Source organism: Euprymna scolopes, chromosome 9 (assembly GCF_053919585.1).
Source record: "Euprymna scolopes isolate OS-2025 chromosome 9, ASM5391958v1, whole genome shotgun sequence".
Classification (NCBI taxonomy): domain Eukaryota; kingdom Metazoa; phylum Mollusca; class Cephalopoda; order Sepiida; family Sepiolidae; genus Euprymna; species Euprymna scolopes.
Genome location: NC_136490.1, coordinates 50,354,913 through 50,376,613, shown reverse-complemented (window position 1 = coordinate 50,376,613; position 21,701 = coordinate 50,354,913). Strand labels below are relative to the sequence as shown.

Genomic DNA, 21,701 nt, shown 5'->3' with positions numbered 1-21,701 from the left:
TCCATTTTAACTAATCTCTCTATTTTTATACTTACATGAACAGGGGACAGCCCTTATCATGTAACAACAGTAATCACAAAGCTTGGTACCTTTGGTGGTGTCACAAGCCTTTTTCGGTTTGTTGCAACGCTTGTATGTGCTCACTGCAGCAGCTGTGACTGAGGTAAGAGTCTTGGATAAGTGGCTTGCGGAGCGCTTGCTGCTCTCTTTGGCCTCAACAAATTATAGGATGTCCTCTAGGCTGATGTGCTGTTTTACCTGGCTGAGGACATCTAGTCGGATGTCCTCATCTTCCAGTCCATGAATGAGGGTGTCCCGGATCATGATGTCACTGAAATCGACCTCCAGGGCACATGTGCATGTCTTCTTGAAGTTACAGATGCTGGCCTGTCTGCGGAGGCGGGCGGCATACATCCTCACAAGCTGATCACGCTCCTAGCGAGTGTGTTGAAGTTGGAGACGAGCAGCCATGATGTTCTCTTGGCGAATTGCAAGGCTTTTATTGTTCCTGACTCTTCATTCTTGGTTGTTAGTCTTTGAAAGGATCTCACACAGACTTTTGGCGGCCTGTCTTCACAGCATTCGAAGAGTTGGTGTGCAATGTCTGTGCCAGTTAGCCGAGTCGCAGCCTTGTACTCTGTCCGGCACAGCTCAAAGTAGGACCATTCCTTGCTGGTGTCACCTGCTTTGACGATTGGCTGTTTCACCCTTTCCGCTTTATGTGCACTGGCGTCGGGAGCTGGATGTGTGGTCTGGTCAAGCGGATGGGCTATGGGCATGGAGAGCAATTAAGCTGAGCAGGACATTTGGTGGGATGTTGTCTGACAAGGTGGTCTAGCAGTCAGAGTGCGGCATGGAATGCCAGGCATTGTTGGCTTGAGACTTGTGATGAGGAAGAAGTCAAGCGGCCCGATAGCAAGGTGCTGTAATCATAGATGAGCTTCAACTCTTTAGTCAATGTTCTTTATTGGACCAATAATTACAGCACCTTGAAATACATAAAATAGAAGAACAACATCATGTTACAATAAAAATTCTATATTAGAAATTTAACCGTTTCAAATCATAAATTATAATTTGGGAATTTAAATTTTATTTGCCATACCTGGTAGATTTATTTGCATACCAGTAGATTTATCGCATTTCATTATTTTGAAGTAGGCCAGAGGAATAGTTGGCCAAAACGTCGTGAAATAACAACTTAAAGATGAGGATAATAGTCCGAAATAAATAAATGAATAAGAAAAAGGTCGTTTGATGGTAAATAAATGTAAAATATAGCAACGCATGTAGATCATCTATTCAGAAATGATAACTGCACTTCTTGCACATAAATTAATGTAGAGAATAAAAACTCAGATGTGGAAAACGTACAAGTTGTCAAGTTTTTTTTTTCTTTACTTCGATTATACCATTGAAGCGCAGGGAGAAGCAAGCTTTAGTATGATTGCAAGAGTTATGAGTAGATGGAATAAATTTAGGTGATAAGATACGGAATTGGACCTAATGCTGACGTAATATATCATTTCTCGCCATGCAATATGAGAAAATTCACCATGGATATAAAATGTAAGTGCTAAAAAGAGGATTAGATCTGATGATCTCAGAAGAAGATTAAATCTAGACAGTATAGGGTGATGTGTGTAGAACTGAAACCTTGATGATATAGCCACATTAAAAGACTGAATGGGAGCGTATGCGCTAGTAGACGTATAACAGTTAAGGTAGCAGGTTCCATGTACAGGGCGTGTCCACGCAAAACATGAGAGGTAATAATAATAATAGATTTTATTGAAAGAGAGATAAACAATGTGTTGGACTTTCAAACAAACCTATCTTTGTCAATTTCTGAAAGCCGTTTGACGCACGATGATGATCTTACAATTCTTAGATGTTTAGAATATATATTATTCGTTCTCATTAGCAATAATTTTTATATTCGGACTGTACTTTTATTCTTTGTTTCTACAAATCCTTCAGCAAAAAATAAATAAATAAATAAAAGCAGAACCTGTACTGTAAAAATATGAAATTTGAGTAAATTCTAGAAAAACGTAAAACAAAACAATGAAATCTAATGTTTTTTACATATCGTTTGTTTTAAGCAAAATACGAATTAAAATAATATCATGAAAAGCAACCTATTGTTAGAACAATTAAACCTATAATATTGCTGCATTCTATATAGCATTAATGACATTATTATTATTATTATTATTATTATTGGTGGTGGTGGATGAGGAGGAGCAACATCATTCATTTCATATAAAGAAGATGATTCTCGCCATTCGTTTCCCCGATATCTTTCAAGTTAGAATTCTTTCCCTTTATGGGAGGAATCAGCTGACGACTGCCAACACCCCTAAGTTGGAGTGTTTTTGTGGAACGAACTTGATTCGAACTTGGAAAACCCAGGTTGTCAGTCCCTGTCACTAACCACTGAGCCGTCGTCACCTCCCTGTTCTTGTTGAAATGCTTTGCATTCTTGAACCATTGAAACCGAACTGCAGTTATGGCAAAAGGCTGGACAGCTTTACGATATTCCTGGCAGCTGTGGTAAGGTCACTGATCCGAGATGTCACTTGCCGTGACACTATTATTAAAGGAAGAATTTTATTGTCAGCAGTGGATCTTTGATTCGTGACAAGATGGGTTGATGATAGAAAGGAGGGCAAGTATTTCCACATTTCAAAATCAAGATGGCCTTTAATGGCGTTGAAACTGCAGCGGGTCAGAACAGCCAAAGTGTATGACTATTTGTTTGCATTGTATCCCTGATGAGTACATGTATGGACAAAATGAGAGGACATATCTTGCAACAGTATTTACTAACATAGGCATACAACTAATGATAGTAAAGCAATTATATATATATATATATATATATATAATCTACAGACAAGATGTTTCGCTGTATCACAGCTCTCCAGTACCGATAGACTAGCAATTACCTCAAGGCAGGATTTAAACTACCACCTAGGAAGCAGTTGACACTATTAATGGTTATGCTATGTCTGCTGAGTATGTGAAATGATAATGATCAAACATTGTCCAAACGCCAAAGTTCCATTTTTTTACACAAAAAAGCGTTGCTTTATATGCTAGTGACAGTTTGTTATTTCACTTTCCAATATACTCTACCCAAGACAGCTACACATGCAAACTAGTTAGTCCAATGGCATGAGCATGAGGATACCCCACAAAGAGTAAACGTGGAACGGTCTCTGTAGCTTAATTGCCATATATATTTTCTTAACTTACTTTCTAGCTCTACTAATGTATTGAGCCTTACTTAAGTAAATACTGAAAATCGATGCATAAAATATATGTCCTTATAAAATTTTAGGTGGCTGCATGAAATAATACTATATACTTATACGGGGTGGTAAAAAAGTTCGGTCTAATTTTGGAAGAAAAAAAACTAATATAGACAATGCACGTATATTTTAGGTAACACGTTGTGACAGTAAAACCAGGAAATGAGGGCAGCATTGTTTCTGTGCTGAGTGTGCAACAATGGTACAATAGCAACTGCTTGTAGTTTTGTTAACTTTTGGTTAACATCTTCAAGTCGTACTGCAACGAGCACTATTTCAGAATCAAAGGAGACTGTAAATGTATCAGATTTCTGATTAAATTTCACTGAGCAAGTTTATAAATAACATTTACTAATAGACTACAGCTCATATTAAATTTTATTCTTTCAAATTCAGACATGAGCTTTGGACAAACATACACAAACGCTACTACTTTATATATATATATATATATATATATATATATATATATATATATATATATATATATATATATATATATATAAACATATATATATAAAATATAGCTACATTTCCAGGTCTGAATATTTATTTTTCTTACCAAAGAGTTCTTTCAGTATATCAAAACTGCAGTACATTTTTTTTTTACAAATGTCTCTTAGAAATAATTAGTTATTATGTCAGTGTAAAGTCGAATCTTTCCATGCATTAGTATATATATATATATATATATATATATATATATAAATATATATATATAATATATATAATATATATATATATTATATATATATAATATATATATATATAATTATATATATATATATGATATATCTATATATATAATATATATATATATACTAGACTACCCGTGAACCGTTAGATCGGTATATGTTCTAGCTGGCTATGGAATACTAAGTATACAGAATTAATATATAAATGCGCAAAAATTGAATGCATGAGAGCACAAAAACAAAACACAATGTTGCGCATACGTGCAAAAAAATGAAATGAATGTATGCACAAAAACAAACATGGCGACCAGCAAAAACAATGCGGAATACATTGGGTAATAAAGGTCTTAACATCCTTAGATAAAAAGTAAATCCTTTATATAAGAAGGGTATAATCTGTTGAAAAAAAAATGAAAATGGAGAAAAGAAAAAGAAATACGAGAAGGGAGTGTGCATTATACAGGCTCACCTTGTTTTTTTTGTTTTTTTTTGTTTTTTGTTTGTGTGTGTGTGTGTGTGTGTGTGCATTAACACCCTTAAAAATATCAGGACATAATTAACTGATTAAGATTTGCTTTGAAAAGTTCTCACCGTTAAATATTACTTAAAAAAAGAAAAGCCCCCTCTGCACAAACACGTTTTGAAATGTTTCTACGTATTTTTAAAATTTTAGAAACTTATGTAATCATTAGCAATTTTTCAAGTTTTGTGGAAGCAAAAAAGGATGGGGTTGAGTCATGTCTCGTTATGTCCCCAAAAATGGGATCTCATTTTACGTTGAATTTATATAGGAAAGTGATCCCCTCATGTTAAAATGTTAAATTTTAATTATTAACAAAAATCCTTCTCTTAGATTATCTCTAAAGGCCGTTGAAACGTATTAGCTAAAAAATAAAAGAATTAAATGCTGACTTCTTACCCAGCGGAGTTGACTTCCTAAAAAGGTCGTAAAAACAATGAATATTTTTTAAAAATATGTAAATAGGTCAAGTATTTTTTTTTACATGAGAAAAACATTTGTTTTTGTTTTTTGTTTGAATACAATTTTAACTTGCAATGGAAAATACAAATAAATGATTGCGTGTCCAAAAATTATTTATTCGCAATCTAAGTTCTAGTTTTAATCACGCACAACTTGGGTAAAGGAAATATTTTAGGTGCAACTGAACAATTGGCATTCCTCTTACAATTTTCCCTTTTCTTAATTATTTCTGTAGATTATTGGACAGTAACTTACCAAATTATATATAAAAAAAATGGAAACAAATCAATATTTAAGATTTGGAAGTGGGTTCAATTTCACACAACGTAAATCGATTCCGCATTTTCAGAACCGATTTACAGCTCCGACTTGACGTTGGCTCCTTCATCCCCGCCTCTCCTTAAATATTATTTTGTTTTTCTTTTGCGATTTTCACTTTGAGATTAGTTAGGTCTGCCCCGCATCCACGTCATTAGTTTTATTTATTTACGACTTTTTAAAATGTGGTTTTGCATTTAACGATCCGCACTATTTTTTTAAATACACTTTTAAGGGTCAACGGATAGACAAGTGCTAAGATGAAAAATTTTCAAAATGAAAAATGATTTGGAGATTATAGTCTTTTATTTTCTTAAGAAAACATTTCTTTAAGTGATGAGTGAAAAAAATAAAAATCAGGAATCCTCTAGAGCACTACTGCAAGCACTCATTAAAATTAAGGAGGCCCTACTAAAAGCACTAATAGAACCAAGTTTTTACCTACCCTTGTTGAAGAGAAAATATTTTTACATAACGTCTGAAAAAACAATAAGTCGTCAGAATCCACAGGAGCGCTACTAAAAGCAGGATATACAATATATAAATATAATCATATTTATAACCATATATTTATATTTAAATCAGGGTTTTTTTTTAACTCAGCAGGTTAAATTATATTTATTTGTAAGGAAAACACGTTAAATTAAGTTAAAACTAAAAAATATTGTTGACCTTGTGTATGCTTGGAAATTTGACTTAAGAAAAGGCGGCAATGAAATGGGTAAGCAGACGAATATTTTGAGAAATCAGAAACCGGATGGATCGTTTAAACGCCCAAGTAAGCTGATTTGAGTTTTATAATTATATATATGACATTGAACTAATTGTGTCACTTCTTGAACTTTTCAACTTACTTTGCCTGTAACAAATGATGGAACAGAAAAAAAAATGATCCATAATTGTAAATAAGTAAATCATAAAAAAAAACATTTCCAATATTGTATGATTTACTAAAAGCCAAATTTCCCAAAATTGTTAATTTATTGCAACCAAAACCGTTGCATTTTTTCATCCCAGAAAAATTTCACTCACTAATTGAAAAAAAAAAAAGAACTTCGAATATATATATATATATTTTTTTAGAGATTGGATTTATGTCATTTTGGTTCGAAATCTTCAAACGTATCTCCTACTGTTTATTCTTTATTTCAGGTGGCAGGGAAACCAACATTCAATCTGCAGGAATTCTGTGAGATTCCTCAGAATATTGATTGTCTACTATCATCTTGGTCTTCATGGGGACCGTGCAGCAAAGCATGTGGATTAGGTGCGTTTTAATCTATATTTATGGTGTTTCCGAAGTTATTTATTTATTTATAAAGACATGTCCAGGCTTTTTGCTGAATGACTGAGATCTCTGTTTAGCTTTTCATATTTAAAAGTCTATTCCCTGGAGTGTTATCCTCCAAATACATTCTTAACCTCGACTACTACTCATATATATTGTCAGTTGGCAGAGTACTGACCTCGCATGCAAGTGACTCGTGTTTAAAATTCTGAGTGGCTATGTTCAACTGATAAGCCAAATGATGGCGTAACTTGAATCTTGGACTTGAATCTTGGACTGCTTGTGTGAGCTGCAACGTTGTTTGATTATGGAAATCATATATATATATATATATATACAATGAAGTGCCTCTTTTTAGTCTCGGGTAGCTGTGTGAGGCAAGATTTGCACAATCTTTAACTATACCTCTCCTGTATCGGCACTGCTTGAGTCCACTGGCAAAGAAAGTGCTAGACGACTGGAAACAACGCTGAGATTAGAGAACATACAGCGCTTTTAATTCCAAAATGGTCACCCATTATAGTACTGCCCAGGCTCATTGTTGCTTAACTTCAGTGATCTAATAGAAACCAGTGAGCCAACGTGATTATGCCATGTGTGTGTGTGTGTATATATATATGTGCACACACACACTTCTTAATTATATAGTGGAAATATATAAAAAAAAAGTTTGGCTGAGTTTTTGTAACATGTCTTGAAAACATTCCTTTTGTTTATTAAATGTTAAGCTGTTATAGGCCAAATCTTAACTTATAATTCTATTGTTAATTTAAAAAAATAAAATAATTTTTCAGTCTTGTTAATGATTTGTATTTCAGGTACATCGCAACGTCAACGATATATTCTACGAGAACCTGTGGCATTTGGTCGTCCATGTGCTAGGCAATTAATCCAAAGAAAACCCTGCGTCTTACGCGGATGTTTCCGATGGGACGTCACCGAATGGACCGACTGCTTTAGTGAGGTAAGAACAAGCTAAAGAAGTCTAAAAAAACAATATTTAAATACATAAAAATCAACGTTGACTAATTTGTGAGACAACAGAATGTTATTTGGCCTTTTGGGTAGGCACAAAATCCAGTATATGTACTGATTCTACATGTAGTCTAACCTGTCCTAGATTAGTGCAAAAGTCTTTTTGGAGTGAAGCAATTTTTACTTTGGCACACTGAATTGAAGCAATTTTTACTTTGGCACACTGAATTGAAACAATTTTTTTTTGGGGGGGGGAGCTGGATTTTCACAACATTAAAAATCGGCGTTGTGTCTTACTGCCTCCCCACGAGGGCAAATTAAATAGGAAAGTTTAAAATGTAATTAATGTACCGTTCTTATAATGGAATTCACCAAGACAGAACTAAGCCAGTTCTAAATAAGTTCCACAGTTCAACTAACTCAAGGGGCAGCTACGTTTGTTTGATAGTAAATGGAAGCCCCAGGGTAGAAGGTGCCATAAAAGAAGGGGAAGGAGCCTATAAGCGAAATTAAGAATTCATGTGGCTTCCACTTATCCCTTGGACATCAACCTATGACACAAGGTATCTTTACAAGCCAGCAGAGCTTGTGAAGATTTAGGTGGTTTAAAGTCAGCCTGCTTAAATATATAAATTGTATCTCTCCCTCCAAAACATTCCTTCTTAATCTCTCTCTCTCTCTCGCTTTTTATAGTCTTGCTTTTTTTTGTCTTTGGTTTTCAAGAGTTTTATTTATAACAGAACAAACCATTGTCTGCGTGGTTCTTGATCAACACCTGAATTAATTAGCATTGATGAAATTTGGGTTATGCCCGAAGATGTGCAGGTATATAATGTTTATACACCCGTGATGGTAGGTTACAATGGTAAGCAAGTATGTAATACGTTCCAGCATGCTTCAGCTATTCCTGGGTCTAGAAATGAATGCCATTAATATCGGGACAAGCTATGATCTCCATGTCTGTCACTCGACCATAAGGATGAATAAGATTACCATTTAGATCAAGAACTATACAGGGTGTCCACAAAGTCTGGCTACATTATAAGCCATATTATGATTGAGGATACTAAGTTGTGATGAGAGCAGGAACGCACTGAACTGCCAACACTGAAAAGAGCTTTCTATTTTTCCTCTCTGTGCCTAAAATCAAATAATAATCTCACGAATAGTGTTCTTTTTTCAAACACTACAACAGGGTCACCTCCAAGTCTAATATCAACAAAAAGTTATTGAGCTGTTTTTTTTATAAGTAATCAAATTCGGTCATTTAATCTTCTAATTCATTCAGAATACAGGGTGTCCACAAAGTCTGGCGGCATAATCTACACGGTGCCCACAAATTCTGGCTACATAATGTAGCCAGACTTTGTGGACACCCTGTATAGTTCTTGATCTAAATGGTAATCTTATTCATCCTTATGGTCGAGTGGCTTTTTGCCTTTGTAAGCAATGACTCATTTGAAGTTTTTAAAAATAAATCGAAGAAAATTAGTTTCAATAATAAAAGACAACATTATTTTTTCCAAGAGAATGAAATTTTGCTTCTTTGTTTCTTCATTTCATGACATTTATCTGACTCCATCCTGGTTGTACTGCGATAACATCAAAGACTGCATAATTGCGAAATATCCAGAAGCAACTTCTTCTGCTGACACTGCATATTTTATAAATATCTAATATTTCTGCTTCTTGCTTTGGTGGCCTTTGGCAGAGCGATTACGAAGAAAAGAATAAAAGAAATGTCAGATTTGGTCTGGTTCTTCTAATCTATTCAGAATGCATAGCTCCTCTCAGCTATTTGCAATCAAGAATACGAAAAAAAAGTCAATTATATCTACTTTTTTTTATTGTTTTCTCGGAAGCAATTTCAGCATTGGTAATTTGTTTGAAAGCAGTTTATTTATTTATTTATTTATTTTGTAAAGCAATAATTTTTTTTTAAAATAGCGTTTGAATTTATAAAAGCATGTATAGGCAGGATGATGATGTATGACCAGTAAGAGTTGGGGATATGTGTTGCATGAAATGATCTGATATGAGAAGAATGATGTGCTAAATGTTTAAGATAAGTCTTAAAGACAGACGGATCTGATTATCTCAGAGGAAGATTAGATCTGATCAGTTTATTGATGTCTGCCGAAATGTAGACTTTAATGCTTTGACTAGATTCAGTTCAAAGGAATGCCAAGGAAAATATTGGAGGAGCTGGTGAGAATTGACTTCCTAACCTGTATAGACTTTATATATTCATCTTTCTCAAAAGTCAATTTCTTAAAGCCGTCCAATACATGCCAACAAGTAAAGCAAACGTTAAAATGAATATGATGATCCACAAAATAACTCTTTTCTGCACTAAGCAAAAGATACATTCTGCACCGAAATTACTGCAAGAGTCGTTCTAAATGTAAAGCCTCCTTTTTTTAACTCAAAAAGTTGGAGAACTACGAAGACAGGGTGGTATGATTAAAACGAGCAGCCGTTTGTGCCCAGGAATTTATTTTTCTACATAGTCACCACCATTCTCAATACACTTTTGCAAGCAATGAACGATGATTGTGCATAGGCGCCCAGAGCATGCTTTGTTATATTAGAGTACTTCCAAAAGAAAAGCTGCCTTTTTTTTAACTAAAAAAGTTGTGTAGTCATTATCATATTTGGTTTAAAATCCATTTTTTCATACTGGTATGTGTTGGATTGCTCTAAAAAAATTGACTTCATGTATATATATACTAGCAAAAGTACCCGTCGTTGACTGTGTTCAAAAACAGTCTACAGAAAATGGACTCTGATTTATGAAAGTATGATAGGTTATGAAAAGGAAGGGTTGTAAAGAGATAGCTTCGAATTTGGGGGTATCAAAACCAAAGCAAAATATGATGAAAGTAAAAATAAAATAGATAAACCCCATTATATATTATACCATACCTGTTCACATTGAAACACTTATCACAATATTCTGTGGATCTATATTAAAAAACCTTGTTAAACTGTGACATATTTCCATTCTATGGAGGTCAGGCGCGAACGAACACCCCATAATTTTATCATACCATATTTTTTCAAACTGAAACATCTATCTGCGTAAGTATACTTTAATAAAGACTTTTCATATAATTATCAAAGTTTGTGCCTATTTCCATTCAGGCGCGAACGCAGACCCCCTTATTTTATTATACTTATCAAAGTATTCTTTACTTAAATAGGGATGGTATGTTTTAGGTACATCTATATCAAAAACACTTGTAAACGTTTTTTTTTTTTTAATTTTTAAATTTTTTATTTCCATACTTTGTGGACCAGGCGCAAAGGCAGACCCCACAATTTTAATGAAACACTGTTCTGCCAGGCCAAACATACCCATTCCTGTGTCTCGATACATCTTCTATCATTATATGTAATCAGTTTTTTAAAATAGTCAACCATATTGGAGCCTATTCGTGACAAGACACACATTCAGCTTAATGTATATAGTCCCATATATATATATATATATATATATATATATATTATATATATTAAATAAATATATATATATATATATATTAAATATATATATATATATATATATATTAAATATATATATATATATATATATATTAAATATATATATATATATATATATATTAAATATATATATATATATATATATATATATATATATATATATATATTAAATATATATATATATATATATATATATAGAGAGAGAGAGAACAGGTTTCTTCTGTAGAAAGCAACTATTTATTAAGACGTCTGACAGAGACTTTTAGTTTTAACCGACTATTTGTCTGAAACATCACTATGTCCAGTGTCGTGACCATGTAAATTTGTTTAAAAGAAGATAAAAATATATTTTAATTAATATAATGGGCACTATTAATAATCGCGTTAAAGCTGCTCAAGAGTGATAACTAATGAATTTAAGCTGGTATATATATATATATATATATATATATATATATATAGGATTGATATGTAGTTTGCTTGAAGCATTGTGTGGGATAGGTATGTAGTAGAGATTTAGAAGGCTGTCACAATGCGAGGAATGAATTATAGTTGTTGTTGGTAAGAGAAGACGAGAACAAGTGGCGATTTACAAATCAATATGTACATACATATATTTTATATATACATATATTTATTCAGTTGTATTGGTAAAATGTCTTACTTGTTATGTCTGCGACATATTCCATTATTAATTTCGGAAAAATTCCCTTTTGAAATGGTTGGCGTAACAGGTCGATTCAAAGCATGCTAGATGATGGAGCGGAAGTTGGGTAGCTATGTGGGGCCTCGGAGCAAATGTGAGTAAGGGATTTATGTATGGTATGATTAGGTAATTAACATGTTTATAATTTTATTTATTTCTATTTATTTGTCTTTGGGGGGGGTTATAACTTGTTGCTGTAGTGCGAGCTTTTTTTAATTTTGTATGTTCTCTATTTTGTTATCTTTATCATTATTACTATTATTTATTTATTTTTTTTGCTGATGTGTGTGGTATCTATGTTTATCTGGGTCATGTAAGTCGCTAGTGGGCTGTGTCCGGTCAACTATTGAAGGATAGAGTAGGGGTGGGATGTGAGAGAGGAGGGGAGGTGAGGTGTGGGGTGATGCACTCCAGGTCGCCAGCTGGGTGTTTAGGTTAGTATTGCCAGGAGTAGGAAGATATGTAGGGGGAGGAATTGGGATGACATTCCTTGGGAGTTGTTAATTTATTTATTTCTATGAGATTATAAGTGGTAGATTTTTTATTTATTTATTTAATTGGTTTGTGTTACTTCAGTTAGCTATATTTTAATTTAAATTTTTTTTTTTATAAATATATACTGCTGTTTTATTTATTAAATTTCTTTTAATATATTATTGTTTATTTTGTTTTATTCTATTTTATTTATTTTATCTTTTTACTTTTTATTTTTTTAATAATTTATATGGGAGGGGCTTGTAGTAATGTCCTGTCGGCTGCGAGCTGTGTGCAGTGGTGTATTTGTTCTAATGGGTTATGGTTGTAATGGTAAGCCTTAGGTGGGAGCCGTATGTAAAGTTATATTATGAATGAAGTTCTGAGCTCCAGTCTGTTGTTGAGTTCTGGCAGTAATTTGGATATTAGTAATGATTCTTTTATGCGAAGATTCCCAATATTGCATTCTGTGGTTACAATATCGACTTTAATAGATGTATTAGTGTTTCTGCAGGTGTTGAGGTGTTTGTGGAATGATGATGCTTGTGTTTGTGTGTGTTCCTTGACTCTTATGTGTCGAGGTCTCGTGGTCCTGCCCACATAGAATTGTCCACAGGCAGAGCATTCTAGTCTGTATACTACGTGTGCATGGTGGCAGATTGTTGTGGGGTATATGGGGCAATTTGTTAATGTGCATGGTTGTGGGTCCTCGCTGTGTCTAAGGGATGGCCCAGAGTGGGCCAGTTGCATATTGAGACCCTCTCTTCTGATAGCCCTGCGGATAGCCGTTGTGATCTTGTCGCTGAGATGGGGCATTTTAAGGAAGCAAGTATTGGTGGGGAAGCCTCTTACACGTTTTCTCGTGTTCCAAAGGTGTTTAATGACAGTGCTGGGGTATCCACTTGTCTCTAGGACCTGGTGGAACCATTTTGTGCATTCTGTCTTGTCTTTTGGCTTGCTGCATTTGCTTTGGATGCGGGTTATCTCATTCCTAGCATATCCGATGATGGCCTTAATAGGGAGGGCAGACTTGTAGTGTATAAAAATACTTCATGTAGCTGGTTTTCAGTAGAATTTAGTAATGACGGCCCCTTCGTCTGATATTTTTAGATTGAAGTCTTCGATGGTGAATTCTATCACTCCTACAGACCAGCGATGACGGATCCCTATGTGTGGGTCAGAATCGAAGAAAATAGTGTAGATGTTTTCAGCATCGGTGCGTGATGATGTGAGGATCAGGACATCATCGACATATCTCGAGAGGAATATGACCGAGTTGCACGTGTTGAGGGGTCGGCGTTCGAGTCTGTCCATGTATGAGATGGCCAGTATTCCTGAGAGGCTGGAACCCATGGGCAGTCCTGTAATTTGTCTGTATGTTTGGCGTTGGTAGGTGAAGTATGTGTTGTCTACTATTATAAGTAGGAGTTTGTGGATGTCTGAGAGAGTGAGGCCGAAGCAGTGTAAGTTGCAGGAGGAGTCAGGTACTGTGGTGTATAAGGCAACTACATTGAGGTTGAAGGCGTATTTACTTCGTTTTAGTTGTTGTGGTTGGAGGGTATTTAGACGGCGGAGTACTTCATCGGACCTGCTGACGTGTCCAGGGAAGGAGGAGAGTAATGGTTTAAGTAGTATATATAGATATATATGGTTGGTGATCTAACTAGAACCAGTGTTTCTACTTGACTATCCCATATACATGGCATTTGTCTAAAATACTGTATATTGATTATCATATTTGGTTTAAAGTGCAACCTTTTTTCCATACTGACATATGTTGGACGACTCTAAAAAATCACTTTCAAACTAATCTATCTCTTATTTATTTGATTTAATTATTTGCAGCCTATTATTTTCACTTTTTAGTTGTTGTTTTATTAAAAAAGCGGTAGAAGGTGATAACATACTACGAACATTAAATTATCGTATCTATATACTATATAAATTTTTAATAAATAGGATTGAATAATTTATAATCTGGAAACAGTACAGTACTAATATATAGATGCACCATTTACTTAGTAGAAAAACAATAACTTTCTCTTTATCATTACCAGTTATCATTTATTAACGTTACCACCCTCTCTTTTATCATAAAAATAAATTTGCATATGTGATTATTTAAGCGATCTGGGTGCACGGGACATGCACGTATTATATGGAATCTATCTATATATCTATAAAAGTGAAAGTGTGTGTCTGTGTGTGTACATTTCCATACGCAATTACTCTATCAAATTTCGAGTGTGTCGCCTCAAAATTGACATACAGGGTACTGAGATTTGGGAAAATCAGTGTGACTGACCTTAATCGCCAAATTTATGGCCGAAATCCAAAGTTCAACGATTTGACTTTTGATAACTCTACCAATCTCCTCCGCCCATTTTGGGTCTAAAGACATGAAACACATGCGGTCTCTACCAAATTACTCAGACAATTTCTGGTCTAAATATTTGAAATTTGACATAACGGGTATTTAGATATAGGGCAAGCTTTTTAATCGGTTTGGTTCGAAAATTTGAACTATCAGTATATAAATGTATGTATGTGTGGTTTCATGTCTGCCTAAAAATTTCGACAGAGGCGGCGGATTTTCACAAGATTAGTATCGTTTTGAAGCTCGGCCCTTCAGACGACAAATAAAAAAAATTGGGTAAAATCATTAATTTCTCCACCTTTAATTGGGCACTTTTCTATAGGGCGGGTTCGGTTTTTTCGCCGATATTTTCGAAAGTCATCCCCTCTTTTCGATAGTCTAGCCTTAATTTAAGCCTACGTCACTTCCAGTTTGGCGGTGATCGTAACAGCAAAGATGTCACGTTTTTTTCTCGTTCTATTCCCTCATCTGCGGCACGGGTTCGAGCCTGCCTTCTTACTACATTTTTTTTGTGCTCAATATACACATCCAAACACCCGGGCAACGCCGGGCTCCCAGGCTAGTATATCTATAATGTTCTTTCCATTTGCTTTTTTTTACAAGAAAGGTGTTTGTGGACATGGAGTACAAACAAGGAACATAACATGTTTTGGAGAAGGTCGAACACAAGTTGATGAATCTTTCTGCAAGTCTAACCGAAGTATAGTTACTATTCAGGTAGGAAACATTTTTCATTATTTTTTCACCTTAGAAAAAGCATGGTATGGAACAACACCGCACGCTGGGAAATTTAACCATTTAAGATATTGTAGAATTTATGTCTACATCATGCAATGGACCTCTTAGGCAGACAGTCTTTTATATCCTAAGATTAACAGATTATTTGATTGAAGTAGACTCAGAGGACTGAAAACTGGTATCTATATATTTCAAGCAGAATGAAGAATAGTTTTTTTTTTTATTCCATCATCAAATTCCAAAGATATTAAAAATAGTTACCAGTAAAACAAAACAACATAGCCCTAAAAGAAACCCAGAGAACTAAATAGCTCAATAAAAGAGGAATATGCATACAAATAAAAGAAAATTTGAAATTTAGAAAAAATAATATAAACTAGGTTATTCATTTTCGAATTTTTTAATGTATTTACTAAAATAATTATTCACTAAATGCTAAGTTACTGTTTGAAAAATGCTTGATTCTCAAGATAAAATTATTCGTAATTTTTATTGTAAATTAAAAAAGTTTAATTTTTTTGAAAAATATTTTATTTCTTTTTTGTTTACAAGAAGATAAATAATATGCAAGTAGACTAACTAGATCATTGTCAGCATAAAAGCCGAGACAAGAGAATATTAATGTTATTATAAACAATAACCTGCACATTCCTCTTATTTCTTGTAGCTACAATTTCACAGATCTTTCGTTCAAACTTCTTAGGTGAAAAATAGTATGAAATATCAAATAATCCTATCAAGATTAGCAACGCGTTAGTATAGAACTTAAATAAATTCTCTAATCACACAGAATGTTGTAAAGACTGATCATGTATTTCATTGGCGATGTATAAAAACTACTAGACGGCAAAAAGCCTGTGGTTAACAAATAGACAATTTATTAATAAATGATGTATATGACAAACTACACAATTTATATATACATATCTCAGTTATAGTTTAAGCATACAACTAAATATGCATTCTTAACTTATATTGTCCCTATAAAGATAAGAAGTTAAGAAAGTGACGTGCCTGAAGACACGTCCAATCTGTGAAATATCTGGGCAACAACTGAGAAAGAATTCGGGTCTTATTTCTTGATCAAAGGTCATTATGGGAGTTTCCATGAAATCTCATTGATATTTACCTGCTAAAGACATTGCAGATATTTACATTTTCCCCATGGCGTCTGTTTATTACATTACATGCATACAGTCAATTCTTGCCTGAGAAACCCCTCGGCAACAACCCAGAATGAAGTGTGGACGCAAATGGTGTTATAAAATCTCTTATTTACCAAACAACTTGCAAGCGTGCATTTTGTTGCCAAAGGATTCTAGGTCTAAGAAGAATCTCTATATCCTCAGAATTAATTTCTCCTCAAAGGGAACTAACTCTCGTCCATACAAACGGTTATTAATCATATAAAGATTTGAAGAACTGGAGTAAAAAGTCTGAAAATTGTAAATAATAAAAACTAGTGATATTCATTTCACCTGTCTTCCTTCGTCTTAGTTGTTATCACTACATTTCAACCGTTTCTCCTTCGAGCTTCTTCAGAAATATATAAAATGAAAAAACCCCTACTTATTTTATTTTGATTTGAAATATGCGCTTTTTGGTTCATTAAATTCTTTGACTTTTACTTGCACAATAATTTTTAATTATTACGGTATCATTTGGTCATTACTGCAATCATTAAAAAAATACAAATAACGAATCATTATAAATGTACAAGTAAATTTATTCAATTAAAGAAATAAAATGCAAATAGCTTTTGATATATGCAGATTTGCTATGATTAGGGCCAGAAATTATGTTCTATTTTACAATTTACATGGATTTTAGAAGGATTTGAAAATAAATTGTCACTAAGTAATTATTTCTTTACAGATATTAGCAACAAAAACATAAATTAGCTTATTTGATGAGGTAGAAACTGAAATGGATCTCGGTTGATTGGTTTCATATTTATTTTATAAATAAGATTTAAAATTTTTCTGATACTGTTGTATAGATAATTGTATTAACTGAAATAAAATATACAATAAAACAAGTGACACATAGGCAATTAAAAAATTAAGAAAGATAATAAAATTGATTTTTTTCTTTTCTTCCATAACCGCTTCGGACTCTACCACATTGCAAACATCCTTATATCTGGTACCTCTATAATTATTATTTCGTTTATTCAACAGCATAATTTAATAACATATTATCAAAGTTACATTGGTTCGAGAAATACGCACATATGAAGCCGTTTCCAAATTCTATTAATGAATGAAAGCGGGAATTATATTAAGCATGTGTTCTCTTTTCCTTAAATGATAAAAAAGTTACATCTTTTTTCTTTTTAATAATTCACTATAAAATATAAAAGAAAATACTGTTTACTTTCTTCTGATTAAAATAAGAATTTTATATATTCACGGCCCAACACCGGAACACTGATCCTGCTAATTTTATTCATATTGAGATAATGTAACAAAATTCTTTGTTTTCTTTCTTTATGTATTATTTATATTTTGCTTTGTTGCTGAAAAGTAATTATAGTTTCCTTGCGCAGTAGAAAGAAAACAAAAAAAAATAAATATTTTATTTTCTTATAATTTTTATTCTTAAAAACAAGAAAATAAAGATTATTAAATGTTGAAAATGAGACCCTGCATTTAATTTATAATTTATATTTTATTTTCTTTACGAAAGATGTCTATGTGTATATAAATGAATTAAATTATTATATATATTCATTATAGACAAAGAAGACATGCTACGTCGGTTGCCCAGGTGAATGCGTCTTGACCATCTGGAGTCAATGGAGTGAATGCTATGCCGCAAATTGCCCGGAAAAGGCTGGTAAGCATACAATTTCAGCTTTCTAACTTTTGTATGTAAAATTTATGATACTACAGTTAAAAAACACTTTGAATAAGAGTTAAAACATGTTAAATATGTTTTTATTAACTTGAAAAGGAAACACTTGATAAGTGGATAGTCCTTAATCCGCAGAGTTTCGAAGAAATACTTTCCTTCTCATCAGAGACTATGAATTAGCAAAATGCGGGATCGGATTTAGTATACAAAAGTATTTGATGAAACAACAAGTAAGTCAAAGATCTTACTTAATATACGAAAAAATATATATATATTATATATATATTAATTTATGTGATTTAATGAACTTGATAACTATATATAATTTTATGAGTACATTTTCAGTATTTACTTCAACAGTGCTCAATACATAGGTAGAGCTAGGTAGTAAGTTATAAAATATATATTGCAATTAAGCTACACAGAATATTCCGCCACACACACAATATATATATATATATATAAATATATAAATATATATATATATATATATATATATATATATATATACACACACACACACATGCGTACGGGTATGGCCCAGAGTCTAAAGAATGAAGATGGAGAGTTGTGTTTTGACTTCGATTCTTGCTGATGTGATGCTAGTCTCACACACACACATATATATATATATATATATATATATATATATATATATATATATATATTATAGAGGATGAAATTCTTTATTGTTTAAATTACCTGTTGTGTGATAGAAGATGCTGGAAGTGCTCCCCGTTCCCATCTATGCATTTCCGGGCATGTTTAACAACGTTTGTAAATACTGCCTGTAGATCTGTGGTGATTCTCCTGATAGCGTTGGTAATGTTCTCCTTTAGTTGGTCTAGACTGTAAGGATTATTTGCATAAACTTTTTGTTTTAATATTCCGTTAAAGATAAAAATCACATAGTGACAAGTCTGGGGAACATTGTTGGTATAACCCTTTGCTTATTCTTCTCTCTTCCGTAAACATGTCATGAACTCGTATCAGTGATCTGTGAGACGTATGGCATGTAACGCCATCTTGTTGGAAAAATAATTGCTTGTTGTCTTTCGGTGTCAGTTGGTCGTTAATAGAAAGATTAGATAGGGTGGACCACTTAAAAATAGCCCGATCCGTGTGTGTGTGTATATATATATATATATATATTGTGTACAGAAAGTTGTTAGTTGAGACAGATCATTGGTACCGTCGGTTTCAAGCCCGATAATAAGGCCCGTTTAAGGTATCCTTATCAAGCTCTCTTCAGCCAATATTCGTCAGTACCAATGATCTGTCTCAACTAACAACTTTCTGTCCACAAAATATATATAATATATATATATATATATATATATATATATATATAATAATTATATATATATATATATATAGAGAGAGAGAGAGAGAGAGAGAGAAGGGGGAAACAAATAGTAACAATCAACCCATCAAAAGGAAATAAACTGCGTTTTGATTAAAATCCGAAAATCGAAAGAAAAGCTTGTAATATACCTTATAATATATTTACTCTGCGCCATTTTGCATTTAGAAAATTGGTCACCTTTTGTTGGGTTGATTGTTGCTATTTCTTCTGAAGGGCAAAATATATTCATTGATTGATATAATAATTATGTGATTGGTTTTGTGCTACGAACCAGATACTGACAATAACTGTAAATGTCAACTGAATTAAAGGAATAAATTTTAAGATGGACAACATCATGCACTTTGGAATATAAACTTTTGTCATTCATTTATTATCTTTCTATCTATCTATCAATTTCATATATATAGATAGACAGGATCTATTGAAAATTCTTTTAAATGGTGACTTAACGAGATAATAAAAAGTTCAACATGCGTAGTGAACTTGAGACACAAGAGAAAGAAATATCGACAATAAATCTATATGCACCAGTATATATGTGTATAATCATAATTCTTACTTTCATCGATTCGTCTCCCTCATTGAATTGATAAAAACTCTAGACCTAGGTCTAAAGAGCTTTTATAATCACTACTCCTATTGATGTATATTTCTTATTGAACTGATAATTAAATCTATATACACCAGTATACTCTTTGATTGTCGATGTTTTCCCTCTCTCTCTCTCTCTCTGTAATATATATATATATATATATGTACTAGCATTTCACCCCGGCGTTGCCCGGGTGTTTGAATGTCTATGTTGAGCATTAAAAAAAGCGGTCAATTTTTTAAACTTCGACCCCTATTATGACGCCATAACATTTATTGTTTTGTCTCCAAGTTATTAAGTTAGATCCCTGTCAAAGTAACCTATATATAAAATTTCAAGTGTTTAGACTAAGAACTGTACCAAACTCCTCCGCCAGTTTTCGAAGGTTAAATCGTTGAACTTTGACCCCTTAACAGCCAGATTTCTGGCCGAATACGGATTACAAATATTTTCCCAAATCTCAGTACCCTGTATATCAAATTTCGAGTCTATAAACTGTGTCTATATTTTCCTACGCAATAACTGCCAATTTTCAAAGGCACGTTCACTTTTATAGATTAAACAAAAATATATACGTATACATAAATATACATGGAAACAATTTGTATTTACTGTAAACTTTTTATGCAAATATTATGCAAGTATAAATCATGTAGAATATCTGCATGAATATAATTACACGTAATAGTTTTTTTTTTCGGTTTTCTTGTGGGATGATCATCTTTAGTTAACTAATAGGGAATAAATTAAAATGAATGCTTAAAAAATATGCAAATTAGCTACATCTTTTGCTAGTGAATGCAATTCTACAACCCATATATAAGAAAATTGTATTTTCTTTTTAAATAAATAGAAAAGAGGGTGTTTATTATGAATATCAATACACACAAAAGAAAACGAATTTATATATATATATATATATATATATATATATATATATATATATATATATATATATATATACAGTAAATTATGAAAATATATATGCCAATTAAGTTACACTGAATATTCCGCGTTTCTGGTGAGAATTCGTCAGGCTTATTGATGTATCGTGGCACAATAGTAAAAAACAAAAAATCAAGTTGAGGAACAAGTGTATTTTACATCACATGCACAAAGGTAGGAAACGGGCATAACTGGTTTGCACGCAGTTAGTCAGTGGTAGTACTGTCGCTTCTTCCATCGGTGTAGGTACTACTTGCACTATATATATAGTGAGAACCGGTGTAATTTCCCTTGTGTTAAAAAGGCCGGTGTAACACTTATGCATAAGCCTGACGAATTCTCACAATAATAAAACGCGGAATATTCTGTGTAGATTAATTGGCATATACATTTTCATAAGTTACTACCTAGCTCTACCTATATATTGAGCACTGTTGAAGTAAAGTTTTGTGCATAAATTTTCATATTTAAGTAATGTAATTAAATGAAGATAATGTCTAATATATATATATATATATATGTATATATATAAATTACTTCATATTTTAAGAGGAAATTATATATA

General features: G+C 32.8%; 1 protein-coding gene across 1 annotated transcript in view; it reads left to right on the top strand.

Moving 5' to 3' along the window:
• LOC145284538 (thrombospondin type-1 domain-containing protein 7A-like) overlaps positions 1-21,701 on the top strand; it is a 1,985,627-nt gene that overhangs the window by 1,881,992 nt on the left and 81,934 nt on the right. Inside the window, exons 24-27 of the mRNA XM_080133436.1 lie at positions 6,465-6,579; positions 7,419-7,564; positions 15,240-15,353; positions 18,113-18,212. Coding sequence (XP_079989562.1) covers positions 6,465-6,579; positions 7,419-7,564; positions 15,240-15,353; positions 18,113-18,212 — 475 coding nt within the window. The remainder of the gene's footprint in view (positions 1-6,464; positions 6,580-7,418; positions 7,565-15,239; positions 15,354-18,112; positions 18,213-21,701) is intronic.